At 31.7% G+C, this 17031-nt stretch overlaps 1 protein-coding gene across 2 annotated transcripts in view; it reads right to left on the bottom strand.

The window, feature by feature from the left end:
* Positions 1 to 16463, bottom strand: part of LOC130441904 (protein phosphatase PTC7 homolog) — a 47693-nt gene extending 31230 nt beyond the window's left edge. The window contains exons 1-2 of one of the 2 annotated variants that reach the window (XM_056775763.1): positions 16017 to 16463; positions 15247 to 15426 (exon numbers count right to left, since the gene is read on the bottom strand). In XM_056775763.1, coding sequence (XP_056631741.1) covers positions 15247 to 15426; positions 16017 to 16242 — 406 coding nt within the window. In that variant the 5' untranslated portion in view covers positions 16243 to 16463. The remainder of the gene's footprint in view (positions 1 to 15246; positions 15427 to 16016) is intronic. The other variant, XM_056775762.1, reaches the window with a different exon arrangement.
* Between the last annotated feature and the right edge of the window lie 568 nt (positions 16464 to 17031).

The raw sequence follows: 17031 nt of genomic DNA, 5'->3' as shown, positions 1-17031 counted from the left end.
AAAGAGAAGCTCTTCTACCACGCGACTCAATCTAAGATTTATCGAACACATATTTTCTATAGAGGAGGATATATTGAAAAATTCTTAGCCTACTATAGAACCAAACAAAATTTCGATGTCAAAATATTTTATTACTCAACATATTTTCCTCTTAATTGGATAAATTTATTACAGCGAATCTGCAACGTCTCTAGACCTTTAAAAAAAATATTTCTTCTTGCTCTGAAAACCAGACCTCCACAGCTTTTATTACCTCCTCGTTGGAAGGAAAATTTACGACCTCTTAAACTTTTTTTCAGTTGAGGAAAGAGATGATAGTCGGACGGAGCCAAATCTGGTGAATAAGGAGGGTGTTCTAGTAATTCAAATCCTAAATCACGAATTTTTTGCATGGTAACATGAGATTTGTGTGCAGGATCGTTATCCTGCAAAAACAAAACACCTTTGGATAGATTTCCGCGTCTTTTCTCTTTTTAATTTTCCCGTAGAGTGGTCAGTAATGTCGATTAGTAATTTCCAGTTATTGTTCTACCCTTATCCAAAAAATCAATCATGATTACTTCATGGCAATCCCAAAAAACTGAAGCAAGACTTTTCCAGCAAATTTTTGGACATGAAACTTCTTGGGTCTTGGAGAACCAGAGTGTCGAATGCGATGCTTCTACTTTTGCACACTTTTGGTCAACATTCAAACATTTGGGCATTTGGCAAACCTTTCTCATGTCCAAATTGATGTGAACTATATGATACGCGTTCGTATGAAAGATTCAGTGCTTCAGATATCCGTTTTAGCCCAATTCGACGGTCTGATAAAATCATGCCATAAACTGCATCGATATTTTCGGGGACTTTTTGCTTCAAAAACTATAACACAAGCTAACACGATAAAATTTCAGGGCTACCATTCCGTCATTAATTATATAAGTACCAACAAAAACATATACATATCACAATTGTATTTGTTATTGGTTATTGGTTATTTGTAAAATGAGATTGGGCATCCAGCTAGCTTGAAAGGAAAAGCCGGTACACAAAGAAAAATTCAATATGAAGTCATTAATGTGCTTGAGAAACTATATAAAACACGTCTATCACACAAGATCTAGATAACACCATTAGTCCAGGCTACCAAGGTTCGATTTCCATGATTTTAGTAAAATTTTGACGGCATATGGGGAATACCTTAAATAGCAGAATCTATACCACGCCGACGTGTGCTTTTGACCTAGGCGTTCCACCCCAACTAGGGAGTGAACATGTTGAAAATAACCGCGGAAATGAAGGACCAAATTTTAAGCAAAAAATATTCTTAGCATTTTTTTTGAAAAATCATTAGTTTTTTGGTTATGCGCGATTGAAAATTGAAATTTTTCTCGAAAAAAAAACACGATTTTCCGTGAATACCTCAAATACTTTTGATTTATCTTGAAAAAATTGAATATTTTTATCGAACGAAAATTTTTTATAATTCAACTTTTCGAAGTAATTGTATATAATCTTATTCAAAGTACTTTTGAAAATCTTCAAAATGAGTCAGTGGAGCTCTCTAGCATAAAAACTAAGGAAGTTATAGCCGAAATAAAATCGATTTATATTTTATTGTAGAAAAAAACTCAATTTCACCCTTAGTGATAGTACCCAAATTGCAATAAAAATATAATCCAGTGATGATGTACTTTATTTACGTACTAATAATAATTTTTTTCGGGAAGTTTGAAGGATTTAGAATGCATAATTTCGAAAAAAATTATGTTTACAGTCGAAAAATCATTTTCGAAATTTTTAAAAATTTCTCCTTTTTCTCAAAATTTCTAAAAAACTATCGGATATACATGAAAATTAATAAAGCACAAAAAGTTAGTATTTTTTTAACAAATGTTTTTCTTTTCTAAATTTTTTATAACTTCTAAAATAACTAAGATATGACCTCAAAAATCTTGCTCTAACGTATGACTGATATCATTTTCGAACCCTTTAAACGTTACCCTTTGAAAAATAGAGAGCCAAAGAAATTTAAAACGTTTATAACTCATAGGTTATAAAATTTCCTATAAATCTACGTTTTGAGCGACTAATTTGCCTGAAAATTAACGTAAATACGGTCAAAAAACTAAATAAAATCTAATTTTCATTTTTAATTTAACAAATTTCCAGCGTGATTAAAAATTTTTCCCCATAATCAATAATTTTTAAGGGACGTATAACATTGCACAAATCTTATAAATAATTTTTTTTGTCGTACGAAATAATTTATAGGGGTTGAAAATTTTAAATACATAATATACATAAAAGTTAATAGATATGTCAATATGAAATAAATATATCAAAAAATTGTATAGCCCAAGCGTTGACCGCCGTGAAAGGGTGGTTAACCAGAATAAGTACTAAAATATATTTTATTAAATTTTGAATATTAGATGAATAATAAACCATTGGTCTGGCGATCTTTGACGTGTCCAAATTTTGTTATTTTAATAAAATTTCTAATTTATTTTTTCGTAAAATCGATCTACATAAATTAAGTATAATTTTTCAGTTTACGATGGCGTTTTGACTAGATAAATACAGAAATTCAAGTCTGACGTTCTTGTTCTTGACGCAACTGTGTGTCAGACAGTCCCCAACAAACTTATAACAACAACAAATTTTCTATTCAAGGTATAAAAAAAAATTAAACGTCAAAATTTTCATCTTTTATTCCTCTTTCAAATAGAATTGGTCTGGCACGTGAATACTTGACCAAAATTTTGCCAGACCAAGATTAATTAAGTTCTTCTCTTCTACTTGTTAAACGTGAGGTTTTTTTGTTTTTAACGTAACTGAATTCATTCAACCATTTAACCTGTTTAATTTGTCAAAATGTGACGTGCGTGTTTCTAAGAAACGTCTATCTATCTAAATAACCAGTTATTAAATTAAGAAAATGAAATGCTTTATCTGTAATCTCACTTGAGTTGTTCTACAAGTTCTACGATAATAAAAGTAATAACCAAAGAGAAATTTTTAAAAATATTTATAATTTTGACTCTAGTTTGATTCCACCTTGTTGGAGAAGTTTGGAGCAAAAAATATTACGCACAGTTTTCGTCAATTCTATGTGGCAAAATGCTACAGATCCTCAGTGTATTCGACTTGATCCTTTGGAATGTGGTTGGCAATTAAATAATGCTGGCAATGCATATGAAATAAAGTGGTTCGAAGGTGATGCAATGCCATTGACGGTCGAACAAAGTTTGCAGCATGATAAAGACGAAACTATCCCAGATGATGAAGATTTGTCATTCAATAATCGCGGTAATTATTCAGAAGATGAGATTGATGATTAATTCAAAATAAAAGTTATATTTATTATTAATTAAGGATTTAAAATTTAACATTTTCTTTGTTACTTGTTCTATTGTACTTTCTTTTATTTTAATAAAATTAATTATATGTTGATAATTTGTTTACTCTTTCGTAAAAGAGGTGAAAAAAGTATTTTTTTTATTCTTGCTTTCAAAATTTAACTTTCGAGCGCTTCGCGCGCTGTCTTGGACATCAATATTACGCCCGTTTTCGTAAATTCCCGCTACAAGCCTTAGTAACCTCATATCAAAGCATCGACGCTATCAGAAAATTACTATTCTAAATTATAAAAAATCCCGTGAAAGGTTTATTTTGTTCTTACGGAAATGTCAATGAATTTTTCGTGAAATAGTTACTGTAACATTAAAATAGAAATAATTCAAGTTAACAGGATTTTCTTCCATTTCAAATCAAATATATGTTTTTAAAAACTAGCTAAAAAAACTAGAATTATATAGTAGCAAATACAATTAAGGTAAAAAAATACGTTTGATGACTAAAAAATAAAAACCTCGCGTTTAACAAGTAGGAGAGAAGAACTTACTTAATCTTGGTCTGGCAAAATTTTGGTCAAGTATTCACGTGCCAGACCAATTCTATTTGAAAGAGGAATAAAAGATAAAAATTTTGACGTTTAATTGGGAAATGGGAGATTATTTATAGGGGTTGAAAATTATAATTACAAAATACTCAAGTAGAAACTGCTAAAGATGTCCATTTAAAATAAATAAATCGTCAAAAATAATACATCTATAAATTTTTTCGAAATAAGGAATGATTTATAAGGGTTGAAGATTTGGGATGCAAAATATTTGAGTTGAACACAAACAAAGAGAGTCAGTTTAATATAAGTAAGCTACCACAAAGTAATTAAATAATATTTTTCAATTTCATTTCAACCGGGGTGTTTTATAAGAGATAAAATACATCAAGCACGGTTTTTGAAAATTTATATGTTAAAGCATTAAACAACTTTGATTCAAACCTTAATAATATATTACATAACAAGAGTTGTAAGTAACCCATTACGCAAGAAGTGAAAAATTTCACGAGTGCGTAATAGGCTTACAACTCGTGTAACATACTATACTTTTTCTACGCCCATTCATGCATGCTACTTAAGAAAACTTGTCCTATTTAAAAAAAATGCATAATGTGCTGCCCACATTTAGTGGCATCACTCTCTCAATCCTAAATATATCTCGCTAATGCTGGAGGTTTCTATGTTTTTTAATTGACTAAATTTGTGTAAATAGACCAAATAAAGTCTTATAAAAATTTTATTCTAATTTAATTAAACCAAGAAGTTTAAGTTTTCTTCTCAAAACGCACTTGTATGTTATTGTTAAATGTCATTTACAAGGAATGTTGACAGTATATTTTTATTGATTTTTTTGCAATAAGGGGTACTTTTCACTCCTTTGTACAGGCATAGGGTAGATTTTGAATATAAGGGTAAGTCAAGCTTAATTCCAAATTTTCTTGCAAAGCCATGCAGGTTTATGGAAATCGGATGTGATACCGTATTTGTACCTTGGTAGCCTGGACTATATAAGATACTGTAGAACAGGGGTGCTCAAACTTGAACTGCTGGCGATCTACCTCAATATTTTTAGACTACTTACGATCGACTCTGAGAGGCTGCAAGTATGTGTGATGCAGGGTTGTCGTACATACACGATACACCCTACCTACCTACCTAGGTAGGGTGTACCGTAGCATATATAGATATTAGCATATTTCTGCACAATATAGGTACATTATTTTAGTCAAGGTTTGGGTTAGGTTTAGTTAGGTTCTTCTCTACAATATCAATGAAAAAACTCATAGTTATTCAAAATTGCGAGTTTATTGGTTGTTACAAAACAAAAGAGTTACATATGGTGTTAAACCTAACTAAAGAGTGGCTTTGGATGTTGAAGCGTGGCACTGCATGTCCTCAGCATACTTTTCATAAGATGGTACGTAACCACTGAGTGCTAATCGCAAGCATGATGACATATGATCGTCAGTTAGTCGATTGCGATATTTTGACTTAATTATCTTCATTTCAGAAAATGCAGACTCGCACAAGTAAGTTGACCCAAACAATGCCGTCAGTTGAAGGGCGATTTGCCTTAGATTCGGATATTTATCTTCATATATAAAACACCAGAAATTTGTATCAGATACTGTAGCTTTGAGATGTATATCTGATATAATCTGCACCAACTCATTTTCAACAGAACATGAGTTCATATTAAACTGACTTGCTATTTCAGTAGCTAATTCTTCAATGTTTTTACATGAAAAAGGATAACTCATAAATGATGCTATATTTTCCAATTTACTGCAATCATAAAAACGCATTTCGAATTGTCCCAAAATATTTGATAATTCAGCCTCATACGTATCATAATTAAACTGAGGAATCCTTGCTTTCAAAGACGGAAAATGTTTCAGATCCTTTCTTTTCAGTTGATCTATCATAAGTTGCAATTTTCTTTTGAATGCGTTAATCATCTCAATAATAGTTTTTCCTTTACCTTGAAGCTCCAAGTTAACGATGTTTAAGTGCATTTTGATGTCAGTCAAAAATGCCAAATCAGTCAGCCATTTTTCATTTTTCAAAATCTGAGTGTCATCACCTCTTTCGTCTAGAAAAGCTGTTATTTCGGGCAATAATTCTTGAAACCTTTGTAGGAACTTTCCGCAACTCAACCACCTGACGTGTGTGTGAAGAACTAAATCAGTGTGTTCAGCTGACTCCCTATCTTCCAACTGCAACTGAAAGAGCCGCCGTTGCAAGCTACGTGCACGGATGGAATTCACAATTTTGTTGTTGCAATGCCCATAATTTCCTCCGTGTTTAAAACTTTGGAACACAAAACTTGTTGATGTATATTCTTCTTCATATATATCTTCGCCACGGGTCTTCCCCTTCAGAGGAATGATTGTCAAAAATTTTTCCTTAGCCGACATGTCATTGAATACCATCCGAATAAAAATACACAGCTGGGCAATGTCTGTCATATCGGTGGATTCGTCGAACTGTAAAGAAAAGTATGTACATTCCATGATATCATGTTTTAGTTTATCTGCGATGTCCTGTCTGACAGTCGGACGAGATAACTGAAGTTCTCTAATAGCAGACATGATTTCTGTTTTATTTTTAAAATCTCCAAATAAAGTCTCACCCGCTTCAATAAATGCTTCCTTCACCACCGATCCATCTTCGAATGGTTTCTTGTGTTTCGCCAATATACGAGATATTTTAAATGACGCGATCGTAGCAGCTTTTGATTGTTTGGCTGGTCTTGTGAACATGGTTTGTTCTTTATTCAAACAAGATATAAAATCACTTACTTTTCGTTTTCTTAATTCACTCTGTGGCGGAAAATCCTTTTGATAGTTTTACGAAGCCTCTCTAAGTTATCACGCTTAGGTATTGCAGCTGACGCACAACAAATAACACAAATGCACTTATCCTTCACCACACAAAAGAAAAATTCTTCCTCCCAATCCTTATTAAAATGATACGTTTTAGATTTCTTCGCTGCACTCATTTTCCACTATTTAATAATAAACTTTGTATCGACGTAGTATCGCTATCAAGTTACAATTCAGAATGACTCCAATTCATTTATATCGGCGTGAAAGAAAGTCTCGAATGTTCCCGTCAAACGCGCCGCCCGAAACTAGACAGTACAGTCTAGTCTAGAAACAACGCGGCTTTTCTTTGACAAGTGCCCCGCGTTCCTTTGATAAAGCCGCCTTTTGCTGCAAGCAGTGTTATTTTATTACGTAATACATTTTTGTAGTTTAGTTACCTACTTACTTATTAAAAATTTTTTTCTTCTCGAGATCTACTCAAAAAGCACTCGCGAACGACTGATCGATCGCGATCGACCGTTTGAGCCCCCTGCTGTAGAACTAACAAGGCAGAGGATGAAAACTAACATTCTGGCAGCAGCAGAGAAAGCACCTAGCAAAACAAGTTAATATGTTATGAAGTAAAACGAAAGCCTATCTGAAATATCGAAGAATAAAAACAGAAGAGGAGTACTAACGAAAGAGAGTAAACGTGATAATATCGGAGAAATGACGAGAGTAGTGAAAAAAGTTCTCAATCGAAATGCAGCATGATCTTTATGGAGGACAAAGAAGGATATAAGGAATTTAATCAACTACAGAAACCTTGAACGGTTAAATCATATATAATTTTTTTTAAAATCGGCGGTAAACCTTTGGACCTGGTTCCTTTTCTCAGGGCAAGGGAATTTAATTGTTAATGTGTTGGTCACACTGTTTTACGTCCAACGAAAGCTATAACAACATTTATCAACAAAAACCCCTCACAGCTCACATCACATCAGTCAAATAGCGTCTTATCCTGAAAAGATAAGTTGTTTTTTGTTATTGTACAAACAATGTAGTGTTTTTTGGAATGCGGTAAATTGCTTAGTTTCATAATACTGTATTGAATGCAATTATGGAAAGGAAAAATTCGAGATAACCGATTTTCTTTCTTAGAAAATGCATTTTGTGAATGTATCATATTTGATACCTTGCCCGTTTACGGTAATTGTTAGATATTGCTCTTGTTAATTCATGGATAATGTACAAAAAAACATTTGGATCTTCTAATTAGACAAGAAATTGATGAGGAAACAAAAAAAGAACTCAAGAAAGAAATTACTGTTGCTAAAGAAATCCTTTTATATCGTATCCCAAAAGGAGGGAAATCTTCTCGATCAACGACTCCATAAAGACCAACAGTTGCATCTTCATTGAGTGTGACGAAAGATGGTTTGGGACACCTACCAATTTTTGACAAAAGAGGGAAATGTAGATTGTGTCACAGCGGACAAACAAATATTCAGTGTGATAGATGTAAATTACGTTTTTGCTTGACTAGCAAAAGTAATTATTGTTTCTTTGATGTTCATTCTTAATATTATTTAATATGGTGAACCTTTGGTTTTTATATTTAGTTTTATTATTATTTTGTGTGTAATTGTATATATAAATTGTTATTTTTAATAAAATTATTTTGAGCTAAGATGCGTTGTTGTCTAATTTATTGCTCTCACCTTACTGATATGATTGAATGTCCATGGGCCTTGTTTACCTTTATTTAAACAAAAAATTCTGATGGTATTTCAGCTAAATTATAGAAATTTTTAGCTAAATAACTATAATATTCAGTACCCCCTAAACTGGCATGGTATCATATACCTCATTGAAACATATGGCTCAAAATTGAAAAAAATATATATAACATCTTTATGAAAACAAGAAAAAAAGTCATTGGTTAATATCTTGCCAGTTTAAGGACTTGTAAGGTATAATATTAGGTTAAATTATTATGTAGGTTGTTTTGGTTATTAGGAAATATTAAAATAATGAATATGTATTGTTATAGTACAGCGTAATTGAGATCAAGTTATGGTCATCGGTTACTATGCAATATTGCTAACGTTGTCAAAAAGCTTATAGTGTAACTGGGTTATAGATTGACGAAATATAAAACATTTTTTGGTATTAATAAATCAATCTACTTTAGTACAGCAAAAATTTGGTTGTATTCTTGGTCCTCCCAGGACTGTAATCCCCTAACATATTACAAACTGAGACATCATCAAGTGAGTGGACAAACCACTTTAAGAACCTGTACTCAGATGACCAGGATGATACCTCTAGCAACACTAGAGCAAGAGACTGATATTTTCGCAATTAGTGAAGGAGAGGTTGAAACGGCGATACCAAAGTTGAAAATAGTCTCCACAACCGGACAATATCAGCAACGGAATAATTAAGTATGGTAGCAGCTCACTAATAAAGGAGCTGGCAGTATTATTGAACTTGACGATGTCTTCCACCATCATGAAACTTCTAACAAGGATATGAACACAGTACCTCTTGCAAAATATAGAAATACATGAAGAGCAACAAGGCTTCATACACAACATTCATAATAAGACAAATAATAGAAAAAGTTATAGAGTATAATAAGCCGCCGACCGTCCTAGGCTTTGTTGACCTAACCCAGGCTTTCGACGGGGTAAAACACCAAGACGTTATTCACATTTTACAGGAAGAACGGGTAAAAAAATGATATAAATAATCAAGGAACTTACCATCTAAACCGTACAAATTTCAGCGCAACAACTCACAGCTGATATTCCAATAATATCAGGAATTATACAGGGTGACAGTCGTAAGTCTAATGCTTTTTCACCTTGTCCTAGACCGCATAATAAATGGAATCAAAACTGCAGAAAGACACACGATCAGAAGCAGCGAGGTCCGAATTGAATGCTACGCACATGATGTTGTCCTCATAGCAGAAAATGAACAAAAACTACAAAGAATGCTTTTCAGATTCAACCAAATGGCAGAATTTCAATATGAAGATATTTATCTCCAAGACAAAGTCTATGACAATAAGTAAAGATCCGGTACGCTGAAAATTACCAATAGACGATAAAATGATAGACCAAATTATGAACTTCAGCTATCTAGGAACTAAAGCATCAAGCAATACGAGTAAGCACAAATACAAGCCATCAAGGCCGCCAGAATCTCCGGAAGTTTGCGCAACATGTTAATGTCCACCTCAAGCAAAGTGCCTAAATACCAAACAGCTGTACGTCCCATACTAACCTACGCAGCAGAAACGAGAGCGAATACAGGCAGGACAAATCAACTTTTTCGAACAACCCTTAGATCAATAGCCGGAGGTAACCCTCTGGGACTCAATTGATATTGGGCAGGCCTAGGAACTAGATGTAGTCAGATGGAGATGGAAGAGAAGACGAGAGTGGAAGGTATAAGTCAACGGAATGGGGGAGGATCGGCTGGCGAAATAAGCATTCAAAGAGAAGCCAACCACCAAAAGATCAGCAGGCAAACCTCCAAAGAGTTGGGCCGAATCATGGACATCGAGATCTCAAAATCGAGACGAAAGAAATTGGAGAATCACGTAATTAACTTTCTATACACAATTTCCCTTATTAGTAAACTGATATGGAAAATAACTGTCACCTTTTCAGGATCAACACAATGTTTGTTATTGCAATTTCTTTTATAATTTCTGACAGTTTAGTTATTATTGGCACTAACTAAGTTAGTCGTCATCATCTATCTTGTGATTTAAAACGTGCGTCATTTAAGTCATGTGCAACAAAAACGAAATCGTGTGATATACATCGAATATATATAAGATATATTTAGAATTAGTAACGTTGAAAAATAGTGTGACATTGTTTATGTTCTGCTTAAAATACATATTTAATTGCATTATTTTTGTTTTGAGTTATTGAGATCTCAATGATAATAGAGTGTTTGTAAATTTTTTATAAACAACAGCAAATTTTCTTATATACGAGAGCCATTTGAAGCAATAGTGACTTCTTAGAGGTTAACAACAAATTTGTTGATAATACTGTTAGTTTCTGTCATATTTCTGATACAAGTTTCACACTATTCTTACGAGCACACTAGTTTTAATAGCATGTAAACTGTTTTTCCTAGTTGGGCAAATATTAAGAAAAAAGAATTTTGAGTGTTAATTAAACATTTTTCACGTAAAAATAATTAAAAAAAAACGAGAAAAGCGTAAATATTATTCTGAAAGTGCTCTTTCCTATGGAATTATTTGTAAGCGGTTCTCTGCTTTTTAATGTGGTCATATGAACACGAATAATACTGAACATCCGGAACCGTCATATACTGTAACTTTTCCAAAAATGGTTAGAAAAATCCTTGCCATTGTACTCAATTATTGTCAAAAATATACAAAGGTCTCAAAATGCTATATGCAAAGAGGTGTCGCGATTGCTTAATGCTGACAAAAAGCACGTCCATAATAAAAATTTAAAAGAAATATTCGTACACGATTATACTCCAAAAAACTAAAACACAATCAAAATTATAGACTTCATGGACAAAGAAATAAAAACCTTTATAAGACATGGCTACAGTGTTTTGGGATTCCAAAGGTATAATCTTTAATGATTATGTAGAAACAAGGATAACGATAACCAGCCAATAATTTGCTGACACGTTTTGATGCTGGACTTGAGAGAAAAAACTGCAGCATTTATTGAAAAGATTTTTGTTTTATCGCCACAATGCACTTACTCCTTTCTCAGCTATTGTTTCTGTTTGCAAACTTAAAAAATTGCACGTCGGAAAGCGATTTCAGACAAACGAAGACATGAGGTTAGATTATTTTTTTATTTTTGAATTGTGTGAAAAAATTGGAAAAAAATAGTGTTGAAAAATAAAATATTATTTTTACAATAAAGTCATTCTTTTGTAACATGCCATTTGGCTTGTTACGTTTTTCTTCAAACATTTTGAATATTTTTTTGTTCACGTAATGTGGCACAGTAGTCACTTCTGATTTATTTATTCTAACATTTAATTTGTTATCGACCTGCCACTCCATTCGAGAAATTCAATAAAACATCGAAATATATTCTAAATCGTCCTCTACCTATCTACACTCAAGAGTTCAAATAAAAATAGATTTTAGAAAACTTGTGGCGATGCTATTCTTTATATTTTTCAAATATCTCTCTAACTTTCCTAGTTATCTTTATTAATCTCATTTTAAACATATAATAGTTTCCATGTTAATTCATATTTTCTATTTAGTTGGGAAACAGAATGGATAGAATAGAACAGATTTCTATTTGGTTATATAAATACAGTTTTTTTGTGTTAGAGCATAAGCTCCTTCTTATTCAAATCTGTTCTACTTACTCGCTTATTCATCAGTAATATCCATTTGTGCTCCCGTTTCCTTCATCATTTTAATTTTTTCCCGCAGTTCTACAACTGCCACATTGGGAGCTCAACAAGAGATTCAACCAGTGCACCACAACAAAACTAACAAATACAACCTAACTTAACCTAACTCCAACATCTGGGAATCCTGGGGGAGGGCTGCAACCATCCCGGATTACCACGGATAAGTCTGAATCTTATATTCTTATCTTTAATATATATATATAAATCTCAGTTGTTTTAAATTTATAACTGCTTTTTATTCATTGTGCTCTTTTGGGTATGCAGTTGATGCGAATTTATTATCTTTTCAATAAATTTATTTGTTACTGAAACTTTTTTTCACTTTTTACAGCAATAAAAATTAATTTGGATAATAGTGTCTGGAGATAGTTTCATTTTTTATTAATTTAATCCACAAAGGTGTTTCCAGCTTTTCCACCTTTTTCATTCACTTTTAACTTTGTTTTTTAAAAAGTTGGTGGGGTCCAATTTAATATTAATTGTTCACCCCATCTGACTACCAGTTATTTATATACTTTAACTGATGCCAAATATTTACCACTCCTGCCGGGGAAATAAGGTTACAGTTTCTTCAAACTGCCCTTGTATATTAGACATAATTTACGATATAGTTTATTCTCAAATATTGTTATTACAAACAGACAAATGCCATATAGAGTTGTCAGAATCTGTGATATTTAATTTATAGAATATTTCAATCAGCGCTTAAATTAAATAGAGATTTCAATACCTACTTTTAAATTATAAAACAAAGAGATAGAGACGAGTTTCGCACATCAAATAGTGGTATTATTTTGTACTATTATTTAACAGCCGTTCAATGATGTGCAAACCTCGTCTCTATCTCTTAGACTATAAATTTTTTCATACATTTTCATACATTTCATACATTTCTTCTCCTTCTATGGAAACATATGAGGTATTTTTCAAAGGGGATACAAGAAATCCCTATGAAAGTGAAGACCAGTATCATTTGTTTAGTTCAAAAATAAAAAAGACAAAATGTGGTGAAAATAAATAAAAGTTGACTTATTCAGATCAAAATAAAATCAAAAGGTACAAATATGCGAAAATTAGATGAAAAACTGGTAAAAACAACAAATACTTGGATATAATGAGATCAAATAAAGTTAAAATAATACTGTAATACTCTGGGGTACAATTATTTAGTCCAGTCTCCCTAGATTTTACATACATCAAGGTTGGTATTAAAAATGTTAATGCTTTTCTAAAATTCATATGCTAACTTAGAGTGTGAAGTGCTTCTATAACTGAGGCACTAGACTCTAGCGCGTTGGGTATAGAAGCAGTTATTCTGGTGACTAGAATATTCTATGGAAGGATAAAAATATAGCTTAAAACTTCATTACAATACAATTGAACCATTTATAAAGAAACTTGGAATATTATTAAGGAGAAGAATGCCGAAGTGGGATGTATCTGTGTAAATTGATACTCTTAAATAATATTAACAGAGCAGTTATGAGGTGAATGTTGGATTGAAAAATTAAGCTGTAAATACAGTAGAAACTTTTTAATTCAGACTAATGGGGGTTCAAAGTAGTCCTATTTAGAAAAGGAGTATTATTCCAGAAACTTCGAGTACAAAATACTACATAGAAGGCGAAAGTACTTATTTCTGCCATTAATGCTGATGTATGAAATTCTAAATCGCATCCTAATTTTATTTAGCTAAATTTACAGGGTGTTTCAGAAAATGATGATCCCAACTCTGGGATAGATAGAAAACTGAAAAATATTTGGGATTTGCTCAGTAAAAAATGCCATCCGTATTTTAGATGAGTTTTGGGGAAAAATATACACATTTTTACAATTTTGCCACAATTATTGGCAACATTGTATTGAAATTTTATAGGAATATTTTTTGGAAGCTGATACATTCAATGAATTTGTTTTTATAACTGACTCTAATAGAGGGCGCTAGTTACACAATTCATACCAAGTAGTATTGAACATAATGCTAATATTATGCCCTAAGGTTTTGGAATAATACAAGTAGTGACAATAGAAATATAAATAAATAGCAAATAAAAGAAAGTAAAGGTCATGTAGGAAAAAATAAACATGGATAGGGGAATGATGTAGAGGTGAATCAAGATTTGAAATAAAAAGATATAATTGTAAATACAAATAACCAAAGATCAAAGGTTGTTAAGTTATGACTGAAAATCAGGAGAAAATTAATATAGTAAATATAATTAAAAGTTAGAATCATAAAAAGGCAATATCAAGATCCATTGAGCTACAACGAAATCAATGGGAGGGAGGAATAAGTACAGCAGAAAAGGACGATGGGTTGAATGGTGCAAAAGAATATATGATATAAGGGCCAGTCGACTGAAAAGGAAATCTATTCAGACATCCAAAGGAAGGAAAGTTTATTTCTTGTAAAGCATAATGTATTAAAAATTGTTAAATAACAATCAGAAAATTCTGTAATTTCTCCACACTATGACAAAATAACTGAGATGAGAAATAAGTTTTGTGAAAATAGGAAAATTATTATAAAAGCTCAATACAAAACTATCACCAAAATCAAACATTGTTAATTATCTTATTTCAACTGAGAATAGATTCACTAAGAAGTTTAGATCTATGCATATGAGCCCAAAACCAAACAATTGACTGTTAGACTCTTTCAAGACCAGCCAAACAAAATTTGTTCACGCATGAAGAACTTCGAAGCAAATGGTTGCCTGTTTTTTTTTTGGGAGTATTTGGACATATCCATTAGAGCAGTTGAAGAGGTTGATGCTTCAACGATTGGTTCAAATACATACAAAAGTGTATGGATCTTAATGGAGAATATTTTGAAAAACAATAAAGCCATACCCAATTATAAATATTTGTTTTTATTTGTCTATCCTGAAACTTAAATAGCAACCCTCGTAATTATTAATTATATGATTTATTAAAGATATGAAAAACACAAAAATCAAAAGAAACCACTATTTGAACCTCAGTTATGTGGTAAGTATCAATGAAAAAGTATGAATGTTACTAGTTCATTGAAGAATATATCTGTAAGTGAGACTAAAACAATAACATTGATATGAAATTTTATATAATACTAAAACTTACCTAAAATAGCTTTCTTATGATGTAAAAGTTCATAATAACTTTTTGCTAACAATTCTGAAGGATTCGAAGGAGTGAAGCGACCTAATTTAACTAATCTTTCACATGTTTTCATCAAGTGTAAGGAAAATTCACCAGGATCAATACCATACGCTCTCCAACCTCCCACACCATCAGCCACGGCTGAAAAAGGAGTAAATAAAAATAAAAATATGTAATCTTCAATTAAGTAATATTTGTAGAAAAATAAGGTTTAAAAAAACAACTATTGCATAAAAGTTTATTTCATGCACATCAAACATGTGATTACTTACTTTAGAAACAATTTGAAAATTGATTTAAATTTACAAAATTCATACTGAAAATTTAGATCAAGAAAATTATAATTTTATCCATATAGTAGTTAATCCAATGATTCAAATAAGACTCGTATTTTTTGAATATTGTTTGGCTCATTTGTAATTATGCAATAATACAAAAAAACAAGATATAGTAAAGAAAAGTAGTTGCTTCTTCATTATAAATTGTAAAAATTCATTATTATATGATAAAATAATATATAATAAAATAAAAAAGTCACGAGATTTACTTAACCTCTCAATCTAAACGTTATGTAACATAATGAGATCTTCAATAATTGAAAAAAGAAATACTTGTTTGTTAATATTTTGTGAATAACAAAGTAGGAGACTCAATGTTTATTGTGCAGATAAGTTGACAATCTTAAAACGTCATAGGTGCTAAAGGTTAGGTTATGGTTGTTAATTTCTTACCCAAGACATCCGCGGTTTTGTATTTTGCTGTAAACCAAGCATCATCACCAAATTGTCCTTTAATCAGTCTTTGGATTCTTCTCTCTTTGGAAAAGCCACAAACAGCTGATATTAATTGTGGCTCAGTTTTCTTGTGAATATTAGGATCTGTAGCTGTTGAAACATTTGCGATTCCGTTCCAAAATGCTCTGGATAACAATCGTCCAGTAACTAATAAAGAGTGCATTATACGACACGAAATAACAATAATATTAGAAGTTCATTTTTAACGTATCAATTTCGAATAACTTGACAGCACAACACTAACATTTGATTAATCCCATTCTCTCAAAATCGCACTGCACACAAATTCACACCTATCACAATCCGTCAATTCCAAGCTAAAAACCAAAACCGTCTAAAAGTAAAGCAAAACGCAGTGGATTAACCTACATATGACATTTGTACAAAACAATTCTAAATCGTACCACACGTGGTAACGAAAATTTTCCACTTCCTATTCTTTCTTATTTTAACGCGTTTATATTGAGAAAGATAGATACTAAAATATGTGATATTCTATGAACGAGTGTAGGAATACGAACAAGACAAACTAGAGCTGTCACCGCTTAAGAGACGGTATTTTGGAACGTGCAGTATCGAATTAGACCACAAAATTAATATTAATAGTATAATTAATTAGACATATTAATTTACTATTTATGTTTAATATGCAATATAGACATGTCTATCCTAAAGGGGGTTTTTATTTTATTTTATTGTTATATTTCTTGAACCTTAAAACCAGCATCCAAATAAAACCACCAGCACTTGTATACAAGAACTAATTTTAATAATGAATAAATCCTTTAACAAATAAATGAAAAATTGGAATATGTTATTACATCCTTAACTAACATATCTCTTAAAAAAACGTGCTTCTGGAATCTAGAATCTTCAGCTAAGAAATTCCCGAGCGTACTCAAGGAATTAGCGAAGCAATTTTCTCACATTCTACAGAACCCAGAAGATATTC

Source organism: Diorhabda sublineata, chromosome 3 (genome assembly GCF_026230105.1).
Source record: "Diorhabda sublineata isolate icDioSubl1.1 chromosome 3, icDioSubl1.1, whole genome shotgun sequence".
NCBI classification, from domain to species: Eukaryota; Metazoa; Arthropoda; class Insecta; order Coleoptera; family Chrysomelidae; genus Diorhabda; species Diorhabda sublineata.
Note: the sequence above shows the minus strand (reverse complement) of the source record. Positions and strands in the feature narration are given on the sequence as shown.